The sequence below is a fragment of the Mesocricetus auratus genome, unplaced genomic scaffold, assembly GCF_017639785.1.
Source record: "Mesocricetus auratus isolate SY011 unplaced genomic scaffold, BCM_Maur_2.0 Super-Scaffold_100009, whole genome shotgun sequence".
NCBI classification, from domain to species: Eukaryota; Metazoa; Chordata; class Mammalia; order Rodentia; family Cricetidae; genus Mesocricetus; species Mesocricetus auratus.
The window spans coordinates 61,228,535-61,251,871 of record NW_024429193.1 but is presented as its reverse complement, the minus strand read 5'-3'; the positions used below and the strand labels follow the sequence as shown (position 1 = coordinate 61,251,871).

The following is a 23,337-nucleotide window of genomic DNA, read 5'->3' as shown; positions in this document are numbered from 1 at the left end:
CTGGTCTCGAACTCACAGAGATCCTCCTGCCTCTGCCTCCCAAGTCTCCAACTTTTATACTAACTGGTTGAACCTCTCCACCCTTTCCTTTCCTGCATGACCTCACATCTACTGCTGCTGCTTGCAACACTTTCCTGGAAGCATGCTGCACTCGATTCATCCAATGCTCAGTGAGCGAAGAAACTTCCTAAAAGCCTGTCCAGCCAGACTTGTACGACTGCAGCTTGGACTCTTATATCATCTTCACAGGACAGGGAATATTAGTGTCAAAAGAACACTGTTTAGCTGACTTGCTTGCCCTGCAAGGACAAGGACCTGAGCTACAGAAGGCAAGCTCAGGGGAGCACCCTTGTAGTTAATCCCAGCACTGATAACAGACCGAGACAGGGGGCTCCCTGGGGCCCACTGGCCAGCAAGCCTGCCTACTCTGGTGACCTCTAGTCAATGAGCAATGTAGGGGGAGAGGAGTCCTTCTGTGTACATGTTGTCCTATTGGTTGATAAATAAAGCACTGCTGGCCAATAGGGAAGCAAGATAGGTGGGACTACGAGATGAGGAGGATTCTAGGACATGTAGTCAAGACTAAAGGGCCACCATGTGATCCTAGGAAGAGAGGGCACAAGTCTGGCATTCTCAGTAAGGCAAGACCTTATAAAAATATGTATTAGTAATTATAGGTTAATAATTAAGTTAGAGTTGGCCATTAAGAAACCATAGCAAACAGCCAACAGCTTCATAATTAATACAGTGTCTTGTGTGTTATTTGGGGGCTGAGACAGTGGCAGGACCCAGGCAGCTGGCAGGAAAGAATGCATGTTACAATTGAGAGACCTTGTCATTTTAAAACAATGTTTTTTTTTTTCAAGACAAGGTTTCTCTGTGCAGTATTGGTTGTACTGGAACTCACTCTGTAGACCAGGCTGACCTCAAACTCAAGACATCCTCTGCCTCTGTGCTGGGATTAAAGGTGTATACCGCCACCACCTGAGAAACCACGTCTTACAAAACAAGGTGGGTAGCACTCCTGGGAATCAGACACTCAAGGCTATCCTCTTGCTTACACTTACACACACACACTAACTCCAAAGCTTTCCCATTTCCAGACATTAAAACGAGTCCAGCTCAACCTAAATACAAGCTTATACATATTTTATCTTTAAAAAAATTTCATTTTGTGTTTGCCTGCATTCATTTTTATGCATCACATACATGCTTGTTATCTGAAGAGCAGAAGATGGTGTCAGGTCCTTTGGGACTGGAGTACAGAGGGTTGTGCTAGGAACCAAAGCAGCAAGTGCTCTTAGCCAGAGCCTTCTCTTCTGCCCTGGAAAAAAGACCTTTCCTTAGGAAGGGAGCCTCAGCCGGGTGGTAGTGGCGCACGCCTTGGGGAAGCAGGGGCAGGCAGATCTCTGTGAGTTCAAGACCAGCATGGTCTACATGAGCTAGTTCCAGGATAGGCTCCAAAGCCACAGAGAAACCCTGTCTCGAGGGGAAAAAAAAAAAAAAAAGGAACATCTGTGACTTTTCAAGAGAAACACACTAGGTTAGGCAGAAGGGATTCTAGAAACAACTGACATCTTACTATCCTCACTCTTCCTCTTTTCTTCAACGCAAGTCAACTCTGAGCTTTGGATTCCCAAATTCTTGAGTTAACATAAGCTGAGTTACAGACTACACAGATGTCTTCATCTGAGGAAACTGCACAGTCGGGAACTGAAGTCACAGTTCTCAGCCTGAGTCACACTTCACTTGAAGGGTGTGAAGAACGGGTGAAGATTTTGTCCATGCTAACACAAACTGAACCTCAGTGGAGGAGGGAGCAGGACAAAGGGGTGACAAGGGAGGTGAGGATGATCATGTACATTATGAACACATATGAAAATGTGATGAAACCATCACTAGCAGACTAAGCAAAATATTTAAAAATGGGTCTAAAAGTTGATAGAATTTTAATACATTAAAACCAGATATTTATTACTTTTATATTGCATTTGTCATTTTTCAACAATACAAAGTAGAGACAAATAGTAACACTCCATAAAAATGTTGGATTCCCATGTCCTTTCCCTAAGTACCAGCCCTCCCTCAAATAGTCCCTCCCACCCCTTACAGAACTCTGTCCTGAATAAAACACTTAAATACATCATAAATAGTAAATTATGAAAAAAAATAGCAAGAATTGTTTCTTTCCTTCTTGTAAAAAAAGACCATGGCAGCAAAGACAGGCAGCCAGAAGCTGGCTGGGGTGTCTAATATAGACAGTTACGTGGGGACGGGCTAACTTGCTATCGAGGTGGGATGGGATGAGAGCTAACTAGGCGGGGTTTCCACAGCTTGCCTCAAACACTGTGCACTGCCCCAAAGGCTGGGACCGGACGGACCACAGCCCCAGAGGAGAGGGGGCTCGTGAGACCCACTTCCAGACTCTCTAACAGAGTCAGGGGCAGGCCAGGTGGCACAGCAGTCACCCTACTGAGGGAAGGCTGCGGCTCCCCAGGAGTTTAAGAAAATATTCTCTAGCTTCATAGATACAGACTGCCTGTTAAACAGACACAAATGTCTCCCTCCACCACAGCTCCACAAAGAGCACAATACTGTTGGAAAGTAAGGGAAGAACAAAGAAATCTCCTTTGGAGAATGGTCTAAAATCATTTGATAATTCTTTATATTTAGAAAACTATTAGAATACATTCCAAATTGCAAAACAGTAATAACTGTAGTGACCTGGCAGTGACTAGAGTACTGCTAGGGTCTACTGCTAAGATGGCTGCCCCACTGTCTTTACAAAGGGTGCAGGTGGCCACGCCCTGCCCTCTCTACTCCCCAACAGAGTCAGGAGAGGCAGCAGCTGCTGGCGGGGCAATCACAGTCTTTCTGCTTCACAAACACTAGGGCTCTTCTTAACACTTGCAGAACTTCTATCTGAGACTGGCTCACAACCTGATGTCATGTGCTGTTTGTTCTTTTCCTTTTTTAAGGAAGAAAGAAGGCTGGGAGTAGGATCATCCTTACTCTCCCCGCAAAAACCTTTATAAAACTCACTGCGGTCTTCTTAAAGACCAGAGGGAAGCGTAAGGGTGGGAACGATGTCCAGCTGGTCTATCCTGAGGAAATTAAGAGTCCAGCTCCAGGTGAAAGGTGAAGAGAGAAAACCACCTAGTCCAGCAACCCCACATCTGCTTGAAGAATCGGGGTTTGAAAAATATTCAGTTACAGATGCCATGACTGGCCCACGGAAACTTCATGCCACCCAATTCTAGAGAGGTGGGGACGCTGCTGTCCTCAACTGTCAAAGGCACTAATGCCCAGAGGAAGGGAGACACTGCATTGGAGAGCTCTGTTGGCTCCATGTCCCTCTCCTCTTTTGATGACCAAGAAGACTCAGCAATCCTGGGGCAAGGGCTGACATCTTGGGATCAAAGCCATAGTAGAGTCTTGTTTTAGTCTTCTGAGGCTCACTGCTCACTGGAAAGAAAACGAATGCAAAGTTGACCAAAAATATGAGCTAAGGAGGCAAGAATGGAATTCAAGTTTGTATCATTCTAGTTAGCAAAATTGACTTCTTTTCTTTCTTTCTCTTTTTAGTTTCAGCTTCCAAAGAATGAAGTTCTTTTTGTTTGTTTTTGTTTTGTTTTTTCGACAGGGTTTCTCTGTAGCTTTGGAGGCTGTCCTGGAACTCACTTTGTAGACCAGGCTGGCCTCGAACTCACAGAGATCTGCCTGCCTCTGCCTCCAGAGTGCTGGGATTAAAGGCATGCGCCACCAACGCCCGACCCTTTGTTTTTTTTTTTGAGACACCTCTGTATAGCCCTGGCTGTCCTGGAACTCTGTAAACCAGGCTGGCCTTGAACTTACAAGAGATCCACCTGCCTCCGTCTCATGAGTACTTCAATTAAAGGCGTGGCTTACCATGCCCTCCTTCAAGTATGAAGTTTTAAAACCGCAGTCTTTTATTTTTTGGAGACAGAATCTCACTATGTAGCCCTGGCTGTCCTGGAAAGTCCAGGCTGACCTTTGTAGTCCAGAGGTTTCCCTGTCATGACCACCCAGTCCCAAATAACCATTCAGGGGCTTAATATTACGTATAAGTGCTTAGCAGGCCTTAAACTCTGCCTTCTAAGTAATGGAATAATTAAAAGTGGGTGCCATCATGCCTGACCACAAAACTGCTTAAAAGCAAAGTTCAAAGGGTACAGCAGTATTTCCCAATCAACTTTTTGCTCCAGTTCATCAGTGGTTCACTATACACCCTTCAGGCAGTCACCTCCCCTAGATCCCAGATACTCACATGGGTGAACTCTGACTCTGCAACTTCAAGCTTTTCCAAGGTTGAACTAACAGGAGGAGAAGAAAAGAAAAAAAAAGGCAGAATTAGAAGAAAGGGGGCTATGGGTATAATTTAAGTGTCAAAACATACACAGCATGTATAATCATGACTTCCACCCTAGCACGTCCTCCAAGGTCAATTATATTGTCTCTTAAGATTCAGACTACACAACTGGGCTGAAGAGATGGCTCAGTGGATAAAAGGTCTTTGCTGCAAAAGCCTGGCAACCTGAGTCTGATCCCTGGAGTCCATACCAAGGTCGAAGAATATACTAACATCACAGAAAAGAAAACCCAAGAAGTGGAGCTGGAGATGGTTTAGTGCGTAAGAGTACTGCCTGCTCTTCCAAAGGTCCTGAGTTCAATTCCCAGCATGGTGGCTCACAACCATCTGTAATGAGATCAGGGCCCTCGTCTGGAGTGCAGGGATACATGTAGACAGAACACTGCACACATAATAAGTAAATTTGGGAGGAAGGAAGGAAAGGAAGGAAGGAAGGAAGGAAGGAAGGAAGGAAGGAAGGAAGGAAGGAAGGAAGGAAGGAAGGGAAGCTAAAGCTACTAAATTTAAGTCAGACATGGTTGTGCATGCCTATAAGCCCAGCTACTTGGAGGCTAAGGCAGGAGGATTGATAGTTCAAGTTCTGGCAGCCACAGAGTGCTGGGATTAAAGGCATGCACCACCAATACCTGGCCAAGCTATAACTTTTTAAATGTAAATAAAATTTGAGACAAGAGACTATTAGACACATCCTCCTCCAAATTCTAAAAAGAAGCTGAAATAGGAGCTAGAGAGATGGCTCAGTGGTTAAGAGCACTGGCTGCTATTCTAAAGGACCCAGGTTCAATTCCCAGCACTCACATGGCAGCTCACAACTGTCTGTAACTCCAGTTCCAGGGGATATGACATTCTTACAGACACACATGCAGGCAAAACACCAGTGCACGTGAAATAAGAATAAATAAATCATTTAAAAATGCTTAAGGAGCCAGGTGGTGGTGGCACATGCCTATAGTTACAGCACTCAGGAGGCAGAGGCAGGAGGATCTCTGAGTTCCAGGCCAGCCTGGTCTACAGAGTAAGTTCCACGACAGCCAGCCAGGACTGTACAGAGAAACCCTGTCTCTGAAAAACAAACAAACAAAAATGTTTAAGGGGCTGGAGTGATGAGCACTGGCTGTTTTTCCAAAGGACCGGGGTTCAATTCTCACTCAGCACACACACACACACAACAGCTCACAATTGTCTGTAACTCCAGATCCAGAGGATCTGACATCCTCACACAGATACACATACAGGCAAAACACCAATGTATATAAAAGAATAAACCTTAAAAAATTTTGTTAAATGAAAAAAAAAAAGTGAAAATATATTCTAGCTTTCCTGAAACAGGAAGACTCAAAATCCAATGGTGAAATGAAACCAAGTGCCATGTAGAATGACTTCTATACTCTAACTGAAGAACCCACAGCCCTGGATTTTAGAAGAGCTAACGAATGACTCTGAACCTGGGCTCTGTTAGGGAAATGCTGTACCACTGAGCTGCACCTCCAGTTCCTGAGTCCTCACTGTTGAGAGCACTGGATACAGTGCCTTCCCACCTGTATGATGGGTAAGAAACGACGACTCACCTTTTTAGTACCACAGGCCCACAGACTAAGAGGAGTACTTGAGCTGTACTCATGAAACAGTACCCAGGGAGCCCATTCAAAACCAGGCTGGTTTCAGTCACTAGTCCTTATGCTTGAGCTCACAAAGTGCTATGACTACAAGGCAATCGCAAGCAGGAGCCACCATGCCCAGTGATGAACGGATTCTACGACAGTTCTCAATGATCCCCGCTGCCAGCAGTCCCAGTCTTGAGTCATTAGTGAAAATGCAGCACAGGTGAGACTGTACTAGCAATTCTAAGACAAGGTCTCAGAATTCCATAGTCTTGCAGGGCAATGGTGGCACAAGCCCTTAATCCTGCCTTTTGGGAGGCAGAGGCAGGTGAATGTCTGTCAGTTCAGAGTCAGCCTGGTCTATAGACTGAGTTCCAGCTAGAGCTGTTACACTGAGTAAACTCTATCTCAAAAAACAAACAAACAAGGTTTAAAAAGAAGAGCAATTCTATAGTCTCCATGTAGATGCACCTCTCTCACACATACTAATAGAGAGTCAGTAGCTATGCTCCGAGTTGCTAAGTAGAGAACCCATGTGGCAGACAGAAGGGTGTCTTCAGTCTTGCTCCAGCAAGGACCAAGTAACACCAATCACCACATCAATGAGCTTAGAAAGAAATTCTCCCACTTGAGGACATGATCCTACTCCTGGCCAACAGTTTGATTACCATCTCCTGAGAAATTCTAGCTTAAAAACCTACATAATTGACAGGTGTTGGTGGCCCACGCCTTTAATTCCAGCAGAGGCAGGTGGGGATCTCTGTGAGTTTGAGACCAGCCTGATCTACAGAGTGAGTTCCAGGACAGCCTCAAAGCTACAGAGAAACCCTGCCACGAAAAACAAAACAAAAAACCAACCAACCAAAAAAAAAAACCTACATAATTTAAATCTGAATTTCTAACCCAAGGAACTACAACATATGTTTTTTGTTTAGCTTTATTTGTTTTGAGACAAGGTTTTATACAACCCAGACTTGCTTTGAATTCCAATCTTCTAGCCTCTAGCTCCCTAGTGCTGGGATTAAAGGTGTGCCCCAGAACACCCAATTATGTTTCTTTCTTTTTCATTTAGGTTTTTTGAGACAGGGTTTTTCAGTGTATAGCCCTGGTTGTCCTAGAACCCACTTTGTTTTTTTTTTTTTGTTTTGTTTTTTTTTTTTTTTTCGAGACAGGGTTTCTCTGTGTAGTTTTGGAGGCTGTCCTGGCACTCGCTCTGTAGACCAGGCTGGCCTCGAACTCACAGAGATCCACCTGCCTCTGCCTCCCGAGTGCTGGGATTAAAGGCGTGCTCCACCAACGCCCGGCCCTAGAACCCACTTTGTAGACCAAGCTGGCCTTGAACTCACAAAGATCTGCCTGCCTTTGCCTTCTGACTGCTGGGACTAAAGGCATGAGCCACCAACACCCAGCTGTGTTCGTATGTTAAGCCATTATGTGTGGAAGTAATTTATTATGATGTACTAGGTAACATACTAGTTAACAAAATTAAGTCATAACTATTATACTAGCCTCTTGAACCTGACTGTTGACAGAGGCAGAAGCACATGACTGCAAGCCCAGGATGTAGGGGACTGACACAGAAGGACTGCCCACCTGAGATAAGCCTGGGCATTTAGTGAGACTGTCTCAACATCAACCAATGAAACAATAAACTCTCTCTTTTCGATAGGGCCTCTCTGTTGCCCTGGAACTCACTAAGTAGATAAGACTGGTTTTGAACTCGGATGCACCTGCCTCTGCCTCTCCAGCACACCACGACACCAAGCATAGACTCTTTTTTTTTTTTTTTTTTAATGAGACAGGGTTTCTCTGTATTGTTTTCAAGGCTGTCGGTCTAGCCCGGCCTCGAACTCAGAGATCCGCCTCCCTTGCCTCCCAAGTGCTGGGATTAAAGGCATGCGCCATTACTGCCTGGCTCCAAGCATAGACTTTTTTTTTGGTTTTTTCGAGACAGTGTTTCTCTGTAGCTTTGGAGGCTGTCCTGGAACTCACTTTGTAGACCAGGCTGGCCTCGAACTCAGAGATCCACCTGCCTCTGCCTCCCGAGTGCTGGGATTAAAGGCGTGTGCCACCAACGCCTGGCTCCCAAGCATAGACTCTTAAAAAACATCAAAATGAAGATTTCCGAGGACCCGAAAAAGATTACAGGCCAAGAAACCAACCTCAAATTTAGTATCTGCAAAGGCTCTCCAACTACAGGTGAGAAACTGGGGCCAGGAACGGGAGAGCCTTCACTGATTTCCTCCAAAGGTGGCGTCTGAGGTAAGACATCAGGACGCCCAAGGTGTACATCTGGAAAAAAAAGAAAATCAATCAATAAGGAATGAATGAATCAATAAATGAAGGATAGTATGCTCAGGGAAACACAGGGAGAATGTGTAGTGACTGGAGGGGCAAGGTGACTCATTCCTGCAATCCCAGTACTTAGGAGGCTGAGAAAGGAGGGTCATGAAGTTGAAGGCAGCTTGGCTACATACATAGTGGATTCCAGGAGAGCCTGGGCTACACTGTGAGACCCTATTTCCAATCAAACAGCTGGGCATGGTGGTGCACACCTTTGGTTCCAACACTCAGGAGGAGCTCTGTCTCAGGAGAGGGAGGAGTGTGCAAATGCAAGGGGACCCCAGCCCTGGCGCTGACCTGGCTCCACTTCCGCCTTTGTTGTCACTTGTGCTCTGTGCTCCCCAGAGACCGATGGCTGGTGAGTAACGCACGAGTTGCCGCTGGGGCCTGATCGCCGAGAGAAAGACGAGCCAGACCGAAACTTTTTGGAAGGAGAAGGCTTCACTTCAAAAGGGAAAGAGAGAGCCTACTTAGCACCCACCTCAGAAACCATCACCAAGACAGACACCAACTGCTAGTATCCCCAACACATACACAAAGTTGTTCTGAAGCAAAGGCAGAAATGAGTTAATGTCAGAAAAGGTGGCCTACAGAGTACTACTCAGAGAAGAGTCATCTCACTCTGGAAAGAAATAGAAACCTTAAGATGAAAGTGACAAACACAGCCTTCTGCTCAGCTTTCACTGGTGGAGTATGTTTGCTCCCTATGAACACCACCCAGTAAAAGCTACAGACAATGTGTCTCTGCCCTTAGTAGATAGAGATGCATACAGCACTGTAATTTACATTGGTGCGTCTCACTGAAAAGAGATTTCTACACCTTCACAGCCTGTCTGTGATGTCACTAAGAGACAACCGATGCCTAAGATGACAGCAAAGGATGACCTTGAATCTGCCAGTGTCAAAACACAGAAAGTTTGAAAAGGAACACTGGTACTGTATCAAGAAAGCTGTGGAAAACAAATAAAACTCCTTCAACAGTCATCAGCAAGGCTTCAATCTACTAACCTAACTCCTGGCCCCTGAATATGGAATCAAAGATAAGAACACTGTTAACATCTTTGCCTGATCTTTCTATACAAGTGTCTGTTTTTAGACACCTACGACTGTGTCACAATATCTACAGCAACAGCTACACATTTTTTCCAGTCCCACCAATTCCCCAGAAATGGCCCTCACCTCGATGATACATGTAGGGAGAGCCAGGGGGGAGCAGCAACTCGGAAACGACTGGGACAGACAGTGACTGACACAAGGACGAGAAGCAGCGCTCACAGGATGTAGGAAGAGCAGGAGAGGCCTCTGGCCTTGGCAGCTCCCTGACAGAGGTGTCCTGCCCACCATCTCTTGGGGTAAGGGAGCCACTGGGGATCATCTGGTAGAAGCCACTTACAGGGAATCTTCTTGAAAACCGTGCTGCACATGAAGCGCTGGAACCGCTCAGCATAGAAGCCTGGGCGATGCACTGACACTGTGTCCTGTTGAGCAGGAGAGACGACCACAGGGTTACAGAAAGCCCAGAAGGAGGCTGTCAGCCAATGGCCACGTCCCCTTACACTGAAACTGTGCTGAGTGTAAAACCCAGAAATAAAATGAGTAACACACAGAAGAAGCTGAGGAAGCAAATGGCAGGAAATGGAGAGGTGGGGAGGAGGCCTTCAGCTGACTGCAGGACTCACCCCATCATGTACCAGTGCTTTCCAAGAGTGCTCCAGCTTCTTCACAAACCTGCCAAGAAAAAGATGTATCACACAGGGTTTTTAAATGAAAGACCATTATATATTTATTTTTAGAGGGCTGAAAAAGGCCAAGATATCAGAAAACCTTAAACAGATAAAACACTGTGGTACACTGGCTTTCTGAAGAACTGCCATGGTAGTACCTATTCCACCTGGAAGCCCACGCTGCTTCAAGCTAAGCCAATTAAATGAGCAGGACAGTTCAGTGATGAAGCATTTGCCTACATGTGTAAGGTCCTGGGTTTAATTGCTAGAAAAGCAGAGCAAAGCAAAACAGCATTACTGAATTGTAATGGGAAGGTGGGCTAAGGCAGCAGCACATCCTGCATGTGGAGACAGGGCTGGAGGACCCGCATGAGCTCCAGGTCTGCCTGGGCTACCTTGTCTGAAAAACAAAGACAAACCCCGAACAAACAACAAACCAGAAGAGAAAAGGAAAAGGAAGCCGAAGGAACGGAGGGATAAAGCTGAGGAAGTATAGCTACACTTGTGTAGGAGGGCTGGTGAGATGGCTCAGTGCATAAAGGTGCTTGCTATCATGTCTGATGTCCTCAGTTTAATTCCCAGAATCCACAAGGCGGAGAGAACCGACTCCTACAAGTTGTCCTCTGACCTCCAAATGCCCACTGTAGCATAACACACACACAATAAATAAGTAAGTATATAAAAATTTTAGTGGTAATAATCAGTACATCAAATATCGAATGTCAGTCCACTTTAGTACCTACAATGTGTCAGGAATGCTCCTCCCTCACCTCCACTCCACTGCCTTAGTGCCACAGGCTGGTCATTTTTACATAACAGAGATCTTATTTCTCCTTTGTAGAAAGGAGAATGTGCTTCCAGTTATCTTGCCATATGGAGGAAAACTCAGCCCACAGGTTTCTCAGAGTCAAGGCAGATGGAGTACTCCACCCAATGCATCTGAGGACTGACTCAGTATTCCACAGAAGGTATGTCATACTGAAGAGACAGTGAGCCAGAAAAACCAGGGAATAGCACTTAAAATCTATACATAACCAGACTGTGACTCACTGTTCTTGCATCAAGAAGAACTTTACAAAGAACACATCTAAGTTGGGCGGTAATGGTGCACACACTCAGGAGGCAGAGGCAAGCTGACCTCTGACTCTGAGGCCAGCCCAGCCTGCAGAGAGTTCCAGGACAGCCTGGACTACACAGTGAAACCCTGTCAAGAAAAAAACAAAACAACAACAACAAAAAAAACCCCACACATCTAAAATAAGTATGCTGGGGACTGGAGAGATGATTACTCAGCAGTTAAGAGCATTAGTTGTTCTTGCAGAGGACCTGGGTTCAGTTCCCAGCACCACACGGTGACTTACAATCATCCGTAATTCCAGTCCTAGGGGATCCACCACCCTCCTCTGACTTCCATGGGCACCAGACATTCAAGTGGTGCACACATATAGACAAAGGCAAAGCACTCACAACTCACATTTATAAAATGAAAAAAGAAAAAAAGAGGCTGAGGCCAGCAGAGCTTTGTGAGTTCGAGGTCAGCCTGGTCTACAGAGTGAGTTCCAGGACAGCCAAAACTACAAAGAAAAAAAAAAAAAAAGTACCTTCAGTGGCTGGGCGTTGGTGGCACATGCCTTTAATCCCAGCACTTGGGAGGCAGAGGCAGCGGATCTCTGTGAGTTCAAGGCCAGGCTGGTCTACAGAGTGAGTTCCAGGACAGCCTCCAAAGCCACAGAGAAACCTTGTCTCGAAAAACCAAAAAAAAAAAAAAAAAAAAAAAAACCATACCTTGAGTGACCACAGCTCAATTTACTCTGTCCCCCAATCTGTGATCCCCATGTCTCTCACCTATAAGACTGTAGAATATCAATGATGCCAATATAAAGCAGGAGCCTTTCCCCTTTGCTATTCCGGGCAGGGATGCCACCCATGCTAGGGAAAAGAAAAGGAAAAGAGTTAGAAAAATCTGTTCACTAGCCAGTAGAGGCATCTCCTAACCTCTGGTCAAACCAGGACATGGAACTAAGAGCTAAACATAAGTGACTCACCCTCCAGACTAAGACCTTTCTGGACATGTATGACAATCTCCTAGTGCTTCTCTCTCACAGTCCCATCAAAGAGACTGAAAGCATGGCTACTCAGCAATTTTGAGACTAGTCCCTAAATAAGAGCAAACATGCTGGTACTTTTGTATCTTCACTTGTTCCCACTAAGATACTTTTTTTGGCAGTCATGTTATAAAACGCCTAAAAATGAAACATCTGAAACTGTTAGCAACCATAGTCATTGGATAATAAACCCAAGGCAGTAAGAGGTCTTCCACAGAGAAGTCTACTGTAAGCTGTGATAAAAGTTCTAATGTGAGCCAGGTGCTGATGGCATACACCTTTAATCCCAGAAGAGGCAGGGGGATCTCTCTGAGGTCAGCCTGGTCTACAGAGGGAGTTCCAGGACAGCCAAAGCTATACAAAAACCCTGTCTTGGGGGTAGAAAAACAAACAAACAAACAAAAAAACCAAACTAATATGATTTACAGATATGCACCACAGCTTCTAAGTGTTAACCATCTTAGACAACTCTTTCCCAGATGTACTGCAAACACACATTTTCCTTTCCTCTTATATTCCTTTATTTTACCCCTCTTACACTCTTATAAAAGAATGGCCAATGGCCCCATGAGCGTTAATGCTCTGTATGAGATCGAGGCTACTCTTTTCCAGAAGCCAGGTGCCTTTCAGAAAAAGTACTGAAAGAGTATGTGTGACAGCTGTTGGTCCCAAGCCCACTCACTGGTCCTCAGTCTCCACAGTGCCACCCCGTCGAGCCTCGCCCTGAATGGATTCCATGGCTGTGGAATACAGAGCCTTCTGTGGGGCTGGTCTTCTAGTGTCAACTGCGTGCTGTGCTTCATTGTTTATGGGCTCTCGTTGTGCATGATCTATGTTGTGGATTGACATCAAGAGGCTATAGTCCATTATCTTGAAGCTCTGTAGCACCTAATGGGAAGAGAGGACAACGTGAACAAAATCTGGGAGGTGTCAGGACTTTTTCAAGTTCTTACCACTTTCATAACCTAACTGAACTCAACAGTGAAGGTCCAGATAACCACAGGCCTTGCTCTTAAAGAATGCACCACTCTGGTAGGTCTTCATTTACACCCCTTTTCTTACATTCCTCCCATTCGAGTAACAGAACTATTTTTTTCAGTACTGGAGACTGAATACAGGTCTCTGGCATATATCACTACGCTATATCCCCAGCCTCCCTTTACTCTTTAAATTTTGAGATATAGTCTCACCAAGTTCTTCACAATTGGAATTATAGGCCTGAGTTACCAGAGCAGCCAATGCAACTTATTTTTTGAGTTCATTTTGTCACTTAAAAGAACAGTGTCTTTTCACATGAACAACAACTGAAGGGCACAGAGTCAGTTAAAGATGGCACTAAGGAGAAGTCAGGAGGGTGAGTCCTGAGATGTTCACAAAAAAAGGTGATTGGTTGCCAAGATCAAACCAGATGAGGTCACTGCATGAACGGCTAGTGTTCACTCAGTAAAGCATAGGGTGCCTCGGGGCATGATAGGCTGACCTTTAAAACCAACGGCTGGCTGTTTAGTCTGCCCTATGGGTTTTTTTTTGCTTTAAAAGATGCTAGCTGTGGGGCAATAAATGAGTTCCTGTTTGACTAGACTCCCTGCTGCACGTGATTGTCTCTGGGAGGCTGGGGAATGGATGAGCAGGGCGCACTTACCCTTCCTTGGACCCAGCTCAGTCTTCGGTGGTTGGGCTAAGACCCTGTAAAGTACTATGTATCTGTACTGTAAAGAGTCTGTGACAATAGGCTGGGATCTTATCTAAGCCCCATTCCCAGCACTGCATAAAATGCTCTTGGTAGCATAAGCCTGCAATCCCAGAACTTGGGAGATGAAGACGGGATCAGGAATTCAAGGTGGACCATAGCTACATAGGGAGGACAAGAATAGCTAAGGCTACCTGAGACCCAATCTCAAAACAAAACAAAACAAAACAAAAAAAAAAAAAAAAAAAACAAGGGGAAAAAAGTACACTGTGTGACAGATCTAGGTCAGAGCAGATCTGGGGCAGGTCTTTTTTTTTTTTTTTTTAGGTTTTTACGAGACAGGGTTTCTCTGTATTGTTTCGGAGGCTATTAGTCCAGCCCGGCCTCAAACTCAGAGATCCGCCAGCCTCTGCCTCCCGAGTGCTGGGATTAAAGGCGTGCACCACCACCGCCCGGCTATGTGGCAAGTCTTTATAGAATCAGCTTCAATTTAGTTCAGTATTTACCAAACACAAATATAAAAATTAGTATAATACAGCAATACAGCACATATGTTTACATGACAGAAGACCTCAGAGAAGGCTAAAAAGGATCACTGAGGGGTATGTGTATGGGATGTGTGGAGGGAAGCAGCACATTTTTTATCCCAGCACTAGGGAGACAGAGGCAGGCAGATCTCTGAGTTTGAGGCCAGTGTGGTCTACAGATTGAGTTCCAGAACAGTCAGCGCTACACAGAGAAACCCTACCTCAAAAAACCAAAAGGGGGGGAGGTTAAAAAGTTGAGCATAATGGCCGGGCGTTGGTGGCACACGCCTTTAATCCCAGCACTCGGGAGGCAGAGGCAGGCGGATCTCTGTGAGTTCGAGGCTAGCCTGGTCTACAGAGCAGAGTGCCAGGACAGCCTCCAAAGCCACAGAGAAACCCTGTCTCGAAAAACAAAAACAAAAAAACAAAAAAACAAAAAAAAAAGTTGAGCATAATGGCATTTACCTGTAATCCCCAAATTAGGGAAGCAGAGTCAAAAGGATCTGCTGGAGGTTAGAGGCAAGGAACAGGAAATGGAATGAGTAATACTGATGGCCTAGACAAGTGGTTCTCAACCTGTGGCTCTCAACCTCTTTAGGAGAAGGATCTTTTCACAGGAGTCACCAAGACATAACAGCAAAATTACAGTTATGAAGCAGCAACAAAAATCATTTCATGGTTGGAGTTACCATAACATGAGGAACTGAATTAAAGGGCTGAAGCATTAGGAAGGGTGAGAACCACTGGTTTAGAACATTACCAATCAGCAGATACAGTGTACAGCTGTGCAGTGTTCAACAACACTCAAACTTCCAAGATATAGATTTGGATTTGGCAGGCAAGACCAAAATCTAAGGAATAATGGCTCTCTAGTACAACTAAGTTAAAAGTTTTCCTATGAATGCTAAGCTACCTAAACAAGGAAATGTAGCAAGGGGGGCCACACGGGACGGAACGACAACACGACAAAAGGCAAGGACGAGCAATGAGGTAAGGTAAAAGTCATCTAAATGCAATCTGGGGGATGGGGAAGAGGCTCAGTGGGAAAAGCTGACTTTGGGTTCCCAGCACCCACATAAAAAGCAAGGCATGAGAGTGCACACCTGTAACCCCGCACTGTGAGGGAAGGGTCAGTTGGTCAGCCAGTTTATATGAAACGGTGAGCTCCAGGTTCAGGAAGAACCTGGAAGTAAGGAACAGTGCCACAAGGAAGACACCCAGTGCTGACCTCTGTCCTTACATGTCACACACAGGCAAGCGTATACTTAAGTGACAGCACCTGTACTGTACATGAAGAGTGCAACTGTACCCCTCACACACATAAACACACTCCCCAAAAAACAAACAAACAAACAAACAAACAAACGCAGCCCAGGACATATGGAGCCAATGATCTGAGTTCCAGCTCCCACAGACTAAATGCCAGAGAATAACCAAGGCTTTTCAATGAAAATGATTTCTGTGTCTTAAATAGAGGAAAATACAGCAACTCACCAAACAGTCACGCTGCAGAGTCTTACACAGAGCACTGTACATGTCAGCATCTAAAAAAAGACCGTCAGGGATATCCTGCAGGAAGTCCAGGTCTTTAAAGGTGGGGAGAAGCTTCTCTCGCTCTTTCTGAGAAGCCCGCCGTTTGTAAGTTGACCCCTTGAGGTCATATTTCATGTGCATTTTGACTGAGCGAGGCAGGAGATTGTTCATCACCACGATTCGAATGTTCTTGCCGCCTGCCTGCACACAGTACAATCCATAGAATTTAGGCAGCAAAGTTCGAGGATTTTGGTTAAGATTCTAAGGCATAAAAGAAATGGTAAAGCAAGTTAGCTGAGTTTCACTGAAACTCAAGGCAGAAGTTGCTACCTACTGTTTCTTTACTTTACAAGGGATTTAGGTAAAATGTGTTGGCCTATATGTTCATAATCTCTCAAGACATCTAGGAGCGTTTAAAGAGAAAACAGCAGTAAGCCAGACAAGGTGATGACCACCTATAATCAAATACAGAAGCAGGAGATTCAGGAATCCAAAATTGGCTTTGGACTACACAGGACAATCCAATAAAAGAGTGCCAGCTTAGCATTCACAAAGCCTAGGGTTCAGTGCTCGGCACCACTCAAACACAGCATGGTGGTGGCACCAGTACTTGGGAGACAGAGGCTGGATGATCAGTAGTCCAAGGCCAGCATGGAAGATACTGTCTCAAAAACCAGAAGCACCGCCAGGCGGTGGTGGCGCAAGCCTTTAATCCCAGCACTCGGGAGGCAGAAGCAGGCGGATCTCTGTGAGTTCGAGGCCGGGCTGGACCGATAGCCTCCAAAACAATACAGAGAAACCCTGTCTCGTAAAAACCACAAAAACAAAACAAAAAAAACAGAAGCACCAAAAACTCATCTGTCTTGACTTCTGCCTCTAAGTAAGATCAAATGACAACATTAGACAAGTACTGGTACTGCCGAGGACAGCCTGCCGATGCTCCTCACTCACCATGTAGTACCCTGGAAGCAACTTCTGCAGAAATTCTGCTTCTTTATGCTGGACTGTCTTAATGATGAACTCATCATCACTGGACACATAGAAGAGGGAACCACTAGCTCCAGAGTTGGAGAGTTCAATCAAAGGCTCATTGCAAAGGGAGTACTGAAAATAAGAAAAGACATTAAGAGTCAGATGTGCCAGGACCTGCCCTATCATAGAAGTCAGGTACAGATTCACATCCATTCTAATGAAGACTAAAGCAAGATGGTGGAATGATAGGGGACGTCCTGTGTATATGCCAATAAAGCACTGTTGGCCAATAGGGAAGCAAGATAGGTGGGACTAGGATCCAGGAGGATTTTGGGTAGGAGAAACACAGGGAATCAAGATCTAACTGCCATAGGATAAGAAGCCTGGAAACTTCTCCGGTAAGAGAAAATACTTAGATTAACAATTATGGGATAAATACTTAAGTCAGAGCTAGCCAATATAAAGCAAGCAAGGCCAACAGCTTCATAATTAATATAGCCTCCTGTGTGTTTATTTGGGACTGATGGGGCTCTGGAACCAGGCTGGCAGGAAGGCTTCTCTCTTTACAGTGGAAGAGGGAAATTCCTTTCAGAATATTCCTCTCATCTTAGAATCACAGGTTCTGCAATCAGAAACTTACCAAGTAATCATCAGGCCGGATGCCAAATAGCTCTCTAAAGTAACGGAAGGCAACAGGTGCATAGGTCTTGAAACGAAAGTCATTGTAATGATGAGCTGGTGTGAGGTTGCTCCCTTCACTGTGGGGTTAAATATAAAGAAGCCTTAACTTGTCAGACCCCATCACCCATGGAATCTACCTGGACAGATGCTGAAAGGGATGCTCAACAATACTCTTGAGAGACACAGAGGAATGATGATTAGTCAATTTGAGGGACAAAGACACAACATGCCTCCTAGTCAATGCATTCCATCATTTAAAAGGCCTCTTTCTTTCTTTCTTTCTTTCTTTCTTTCTTTCTTTCTTTCTTTCTTTCTTTCTTTCTTTCTTTCTGAGATAGGGTCTCACTATGTAGCTATGACTGGCCTCTAGCAAACAAACATCAATTAGTTTCTGCCTCACAAATGCTGGGATTAAAGGCCCCACCAAACACAGCTAAGTCTGGAGGATGAATGTTTTGCCTGCATGCATGTCTGTGCACCATATATACATGCCTGGTGGTTTTGGAGGCCAGAAGAACGTGTCAAATTCTTTGCAACTGGAGTTACAAATGGTTGTAAGCTGAAATGTGGGTGCCAGGAAATGAACCTAGGTCTTTTGAAAGAGCAGCAAGTGCTTTGAACCACTGAGCCATCTAAATATCTCTGAAAACTTTTTAGATCACTTTTATTCAGTGTGTGAGCACTCACCCAAGCAAATATGCCTTGGTACATTGTTAAGTCAGAGGAAAATTATACACATCACATGGGTCCAGGGGTCAAATTCAGGTTAGGTTATTAGGCTTTACCTGTTGACCCATCTCCCTAGCCTAAATAAGTTGTCTGTCTTTTATATAAGACATCCCATTGGTCAAAGGCATACGATAAAGTCTGCTCTCTGAACTCTCCAATCACATTTACACTAGTTACAACAAGCTTAAATTAGACTAGAACCCTCAAAATTGCCCTGAGGACTAGGACACTCTCTTAATTAGTTGACCTCTGTACCTGGGAAAGAAGATACTCTCCACCACGTAGAAGTCTTGCATGAGGACATCTCGCTCTGGCTTGGTACTCAGGCTACCCACAGTATGGGTGATGCCTAACTGGATGGCACCTTTCAAGGCTGATGAAGTTGTCTAAGAAACAGTAAAAAAATTATAGAAAATGTTCTGGTATCAAGTCTAACCAAAGCCTAGGTATGGTGGCACATGCCTATAATCCCAGAACACTGGAGCAGGAGGATAGACAAAGACCCTGTTGAAATATCAACTCTGAACTCCCTAAAAGGAAAAACAAACAAAAGCCTGATCATACTGATAACAAACAAGGAGAAAACTGGGAATGGAGGCACACACCTGGAATTCCACTACTTAAGTGATTTAAGACAAGAAATTTACAATTTAGGTCTGCTTGGGCTACACCTGGTCTTAAGAAACTAAACCAATCAACCAAACCGACAAAACTCAAGATGGAAATGTAAGAAGAAACATTTGAAAGCAAATGACCTTCCAATAGTTCACAAAGAACTTAGGCTAACCTAGACCTCTATATTGCAATTAAACCTAGAAACAATTAAGAAAAGGGAAGATTCAGCCAAGCATTGATGGCAGGGGCAGGTGGAACTCTGTGAGCCCAAGGTCAGCCTGGTCTACAGAGCAAGTTCCAGGACAGTCCCCAAAACAATAGAGAAACCCTGTCTTGAAAAACCAAAAAAAAAAAAAAGAAAGAAAAGAAAAGGGAAGACCATTTGTGTTGGCCTCAGTCAGAAAAGAGCTCCATATTACTACTACCTGCCCTGGGGGTAAGTGGGCATCCTCAAACGTTTGATTCCTCTTATAAAGAATGTAACAAAATTAACAGAGATTCTGATTTGACTTTACAGTTATAGAAGCTTTGGTCCTCTGAAAGAAGAACAAATACACACTAAACAACAAATAAACAACCCTCTTAATTGGAAAAGAAAACATGTCCAGGCATGGTGGTGCATACCCCAATTCCAGCATTTGAGAGACAGAAGCAGGTGGCTAGCTCTCTATTTGGAGGCTAGGTTGGTCTACAAAAGAGTTCCAGGCCACGCAGTACCACCCACACCGACACCCACACACACATACACATACACATACCAACAAACTACACAGGAAAAATTCAACTTGTATATGGGTATTTTGCCTGCATGTATGTCTGTACACCACATGTGTGCAGCATCCTGGTCAGAAGAAGGAATCAGATTCCATGGAACTGAAGATACTTGGTTATGTTTGTAGAAGAAAAGATACTGGAAGACTGGTTTTAGTCACTTTGCAAATTACCATTGTTAATAAATACAAATTTGCTTGGTAATACTGGAAACTCTGACTAAAATCAGAATATGTAAAAAGAAAAAAAAGTGTGTGTGTGTGTGTGTGTGTGTGTGTGTGTGTGTGTGTGTGTGTGTGTGTGATGCTTCCAAGTGCTGAAACAATAGCTCAGCAATTAAGAGCTCTGGCTGCTCTTCCAGAGGACACAGCCACCTACATGGTGACTCATAATTGTCTGTACCTCCACTTTGAGGGTACTACATGTAGTATTATTTTTAGCATTATGCATGTTTTGCCTTCATGTATGTCTATGTATCACCTACATGCCTGGTGCTCAAAGAAGCCAGAATGTGTTGGATACCCTCAAAGACACTGTCGGGTGGTGCACTCAAGCCCCAGTACTAGGGAGGTACAGGCAGCCAGATCTCTTGAGTTCCAGGACAGCAAGGGCTACACAGAGAAACCTGTTCTTAGGAAAAAAGAATGAAAGGAAGGGAGGGAGGGATGGAGGGGAGTCAAAAAAGGACAGAAAAACTATCAACATAATTCTGAGAAATGCTAAAACAGTAAAATTTCAGAGGGAAAATTGAATTAGAGGTGATAATTGAGTCTGAGTTCAGTCCCAAGCACCCGTGAAGAATGGATCTCAACAGACTGTAACTCAAGCTCCAAGGGGTCTAACCTTATATAGCAAGTTCAAGGCCAGCCTGGACTATATTATGAGACAGTGTCTTAAAAAAAAGGGGAGGGGGCCGGGCGTTGGTGGCTTACGCCTTTAATCCCAGCACTCGGGAGGCAGAGGCAGGCGGATCTCTGTGAGTTTGAGACCAGCCTGACTACCAAGCGAGTGCCAGGACAACCTCCAAAGCCACAGAGAAACCCTGTCTCGAAAAAAGAAAAATGAAAAAAGGGGAGGGGGCAGGCGGTGGTGGCACACACCTTTAATCCCAACACTCAGGAGGCAGAGGAAGGTGGATCTCTATTGAGATGGAAGTCAGACTGGTCTACAAAGTGAGTTCCAGGACAGCCAGAGCTAAATAGTGAAACCTTATCTCAAAAAACAAAACGACAAAAACAAAAAGGGGATGGGGACCGGGACAGAAACAGAGTTCCAGGCAGATGTGGTGCATGTCTGTAATCTTTGAGAATGCGGGGGACAGAGGGAAGGAGGTCAGGAATTCAAGGTCACCCCTGCTACAATAAGTCTGGGATCAGCCTGGGTGCATAAAGACCCACTTTCAAAAAGGAGGGAAACAGAAGAAAACAGAAACTCAAGTTTCCTGTGGCAAAGGAAAAGGTAGCCTTTTAGGACTCAGCAATATATTTGTATTTAATAATGAAATCCAATTTCTTCCATTCAAAGAAAATATTAACCATGGTTGGGCATGGCAGTGCACAACTTTAATCCTAGCAGAGACAGGTGGATCTCTGAGTTAGAGCTGGCCTAGCCTACATAGAGAGTTTGAGGATAGCCACAGCTTTAAAAAAGTTTTTAAAAAGACAGTATCAACCAACATTAGATTTTTTTTTATTAACAAGTGTCCTTTAGCCGGGCGTTGGTGGCTCACGCCTTTAATCCCAGCACTCGGGAGGCAGAGGCAGGTGGATCTCTGTGAGTTCGAGGCCAGCCTGGTCTACAAGAGCTAGTGCCAGGACAGCCTCCAAAGCCACAGAGAAACCCTGCCTCAAAAAAACCAAAAAAAAAAAAAAAAAAAAAAAAAGTGCCCTTCAGTTACACATCTCAAAAGAAAATAATTCACTCTTTATGAATTAAATTGTAAAATACAAGTTACATTATGTTCATGTCAGTAAATGGGCTGGATGTGTTGGTGAATACCTTTAATTCCAGCACTCAGGAAGCAAACACAGGCAGATCTCTGTGGGTTTGAGACAGCATGGTCTACACAGAGAATACCAGGCCAGCCAAGGCTAAATAGAAAGACCTTGTCTCAAAGGAAACAAAACCAAAACACAAACCAACAAACAAAACAAGAAAAACCAAATGGAATAGTTTGTAGAGAACATATCAAGGACAGTGCTGCCAGGTGTTGGTGGCGCACGCCTTTAATCCCAGCACTTGGGAGGCAGAGTCAGGTGGATCTCTGTGAGTTTGATGCCAGCCTGGTCTACAGAGCAAGCTCCAGGACAGCCTCCAAAACAATACAGAGAAACCCTGTCTCGAAAAACAAAAAACAACAACAAAAAAAGGACAGTGCTGGCCAGGCATGGTGGCTCATACCTATAATCCAGGCACTTGGGAGGCTGAGGAAGAAAGCTATAGGGAGTTCAAGGTTCAAGGCCAGCTTCACCTACATAGTGAGTTCCAGGTTACCCTGGAGATACCATCGTAAAACAAACAACTAAAAACCCAACACAGTAACAGTATTGCCTTTGGTATATTGCCAAAGTAACATGTCCCATCCAGTCTGTTCAGACTTACCTTTTTATATGTAGTTTCTCCAGAGGGATCAACACTTCGGTGGCCTATTTTCTTGACAGGCATGACGGAGGCATAAGGTCCCTAAAAGAAAAGAATTAAGATTAATACACAGCCAGGTAGTGGTACATACTTGTATCTCCAGCATTTGGGAGGATGAATTAAAATGATTGCTAGTACAAGGTTATCTTAGGCTACACAGTGAGCTAAATGTTAACCTGAGGTACAGTCTCAAAAGCCCAAAAAGCTGATAGTAATTCTCATTCACACATAATATAAACAGTTCTAGTGATACTATGTGAAAAAATTGATGAGGCAGGAAAGATTGCTCAGTAGTTAAGAGTACTTGCTGCTCTTAGAGAGAACCCAGGTTTACAAGCTCCTTAACTCCTGTTCCAGGGGACCTAAAGGCCTCTTATCTCTTTGGGCACCAAGAATACATACATGAAGGCAAAACATTTACATAAGTAAACAATCGTCCCACTGCCCACCCACCAAAACAAATAAACCAGGAAGTTGGGAGATGGTGCAATGGTTAAGAGCTATGGCTGTTCTTTGGGAAGACCTGAGTTAAATTCCCAGCACTCACCTGGCCACTCTCAACCATTTGTTATTAAGTCCAGAGAAATCTAACACTTCCCTTGGCCCTCCATGGGTACCAGGCACACATGTGGTGCACACACACACACACACACACACACACACACATACATACATACATACATACATACATACATACACAAGTAGACAAAACATTCATATACATGAAAGTAAAATTCATAAATCTAAAAAAAAATAAAAGAGTAATAAAAAAAAGTAGAACCAGTCATGGTGGTGCATGCCTTTAATCCCAGCACTCGGGAGGCAGAGGCAGTCCGATCTCTATAAGCTCAAAGCCAGCCTAGTCTACAAAACGAGTTCCAGGACAGTCAGAACTGTTCCACAGAGGTTACACAGAGAAACCCTGCCTTGAAACAAAACAAAACAAAAACAAAGAAATAAAAGCTTTTGGGGGCTGGAGAGATAGCTCAGCAGTTAAGAGCACTGGCTGGTCTTCC

The 23,337-nt window shown here is 44.5% G+C and overlaps 1 protein-coding gene across 2 annotated transcripts in view; it reads right to left on the bottom strand.

The window, feature by feature from the left end:
* Positions 1-1,953: 1,953 nt before the first annotated feature.
* Positions 1,954-23,337, bottom strand: part of Pip5k1a (phosphatidylinositol-4-phosphate 5-kinase type 1 alpha) — a 43,868-nt gene continuing 22,484 nt past the window's right edge. For both annotated transcript variants that reach the window (XM_040752259.1, XM_040752260.1), the window contains exons 3-15: positions 22,283-22,363; positions 18,551-18,681; positions 17,526-17,643; positions 16,865-17,017; positions 15,875-16,174; positions 12,846-13,051; positions 11,904-11,987; positions 10,014-10,062; positions 9,728-9,812; positions 8,632-8,778; positions 8,154-8,283; positions 4,289-4,334; positions 1,954-3,465 (exon numbers count right to left, since the gene is read on the bottom strand). In XM_040752259.1, coding sequence (XP_040608193.1) covers positions 3,463-3,465; positions 4,289-4,334; positions 8,154-8,283; positions 8,632-8,778; positions 9,728-9,812; positions 10,014-10,062; positions 11,904-11,987; positions 12,846-13,051; positions 15,875-16,174; positions 16,865-17,017; positions 17,526-17,643; positions 18,551-18,681; positions 22,283-22,363 — 1,533 coding nt within the window. In that variant the 3' untranslated portion in view covers positions 1,954-3,462. The remainder of the gene's footprint in view (positions 3,466-4,288; positions 4,335-8,153; positions 8,284-8,631; positions 8,779-9,727; positions 9,813-10,013; positions 10,063-11,903; positions 11,988-12,845; positions 13,052-15,874; positions 16,175-16,864; positions 17,018-17,525; positions 17,644-18,550; positions 18,682-22,282; positions 22,364-23,337) is intronic.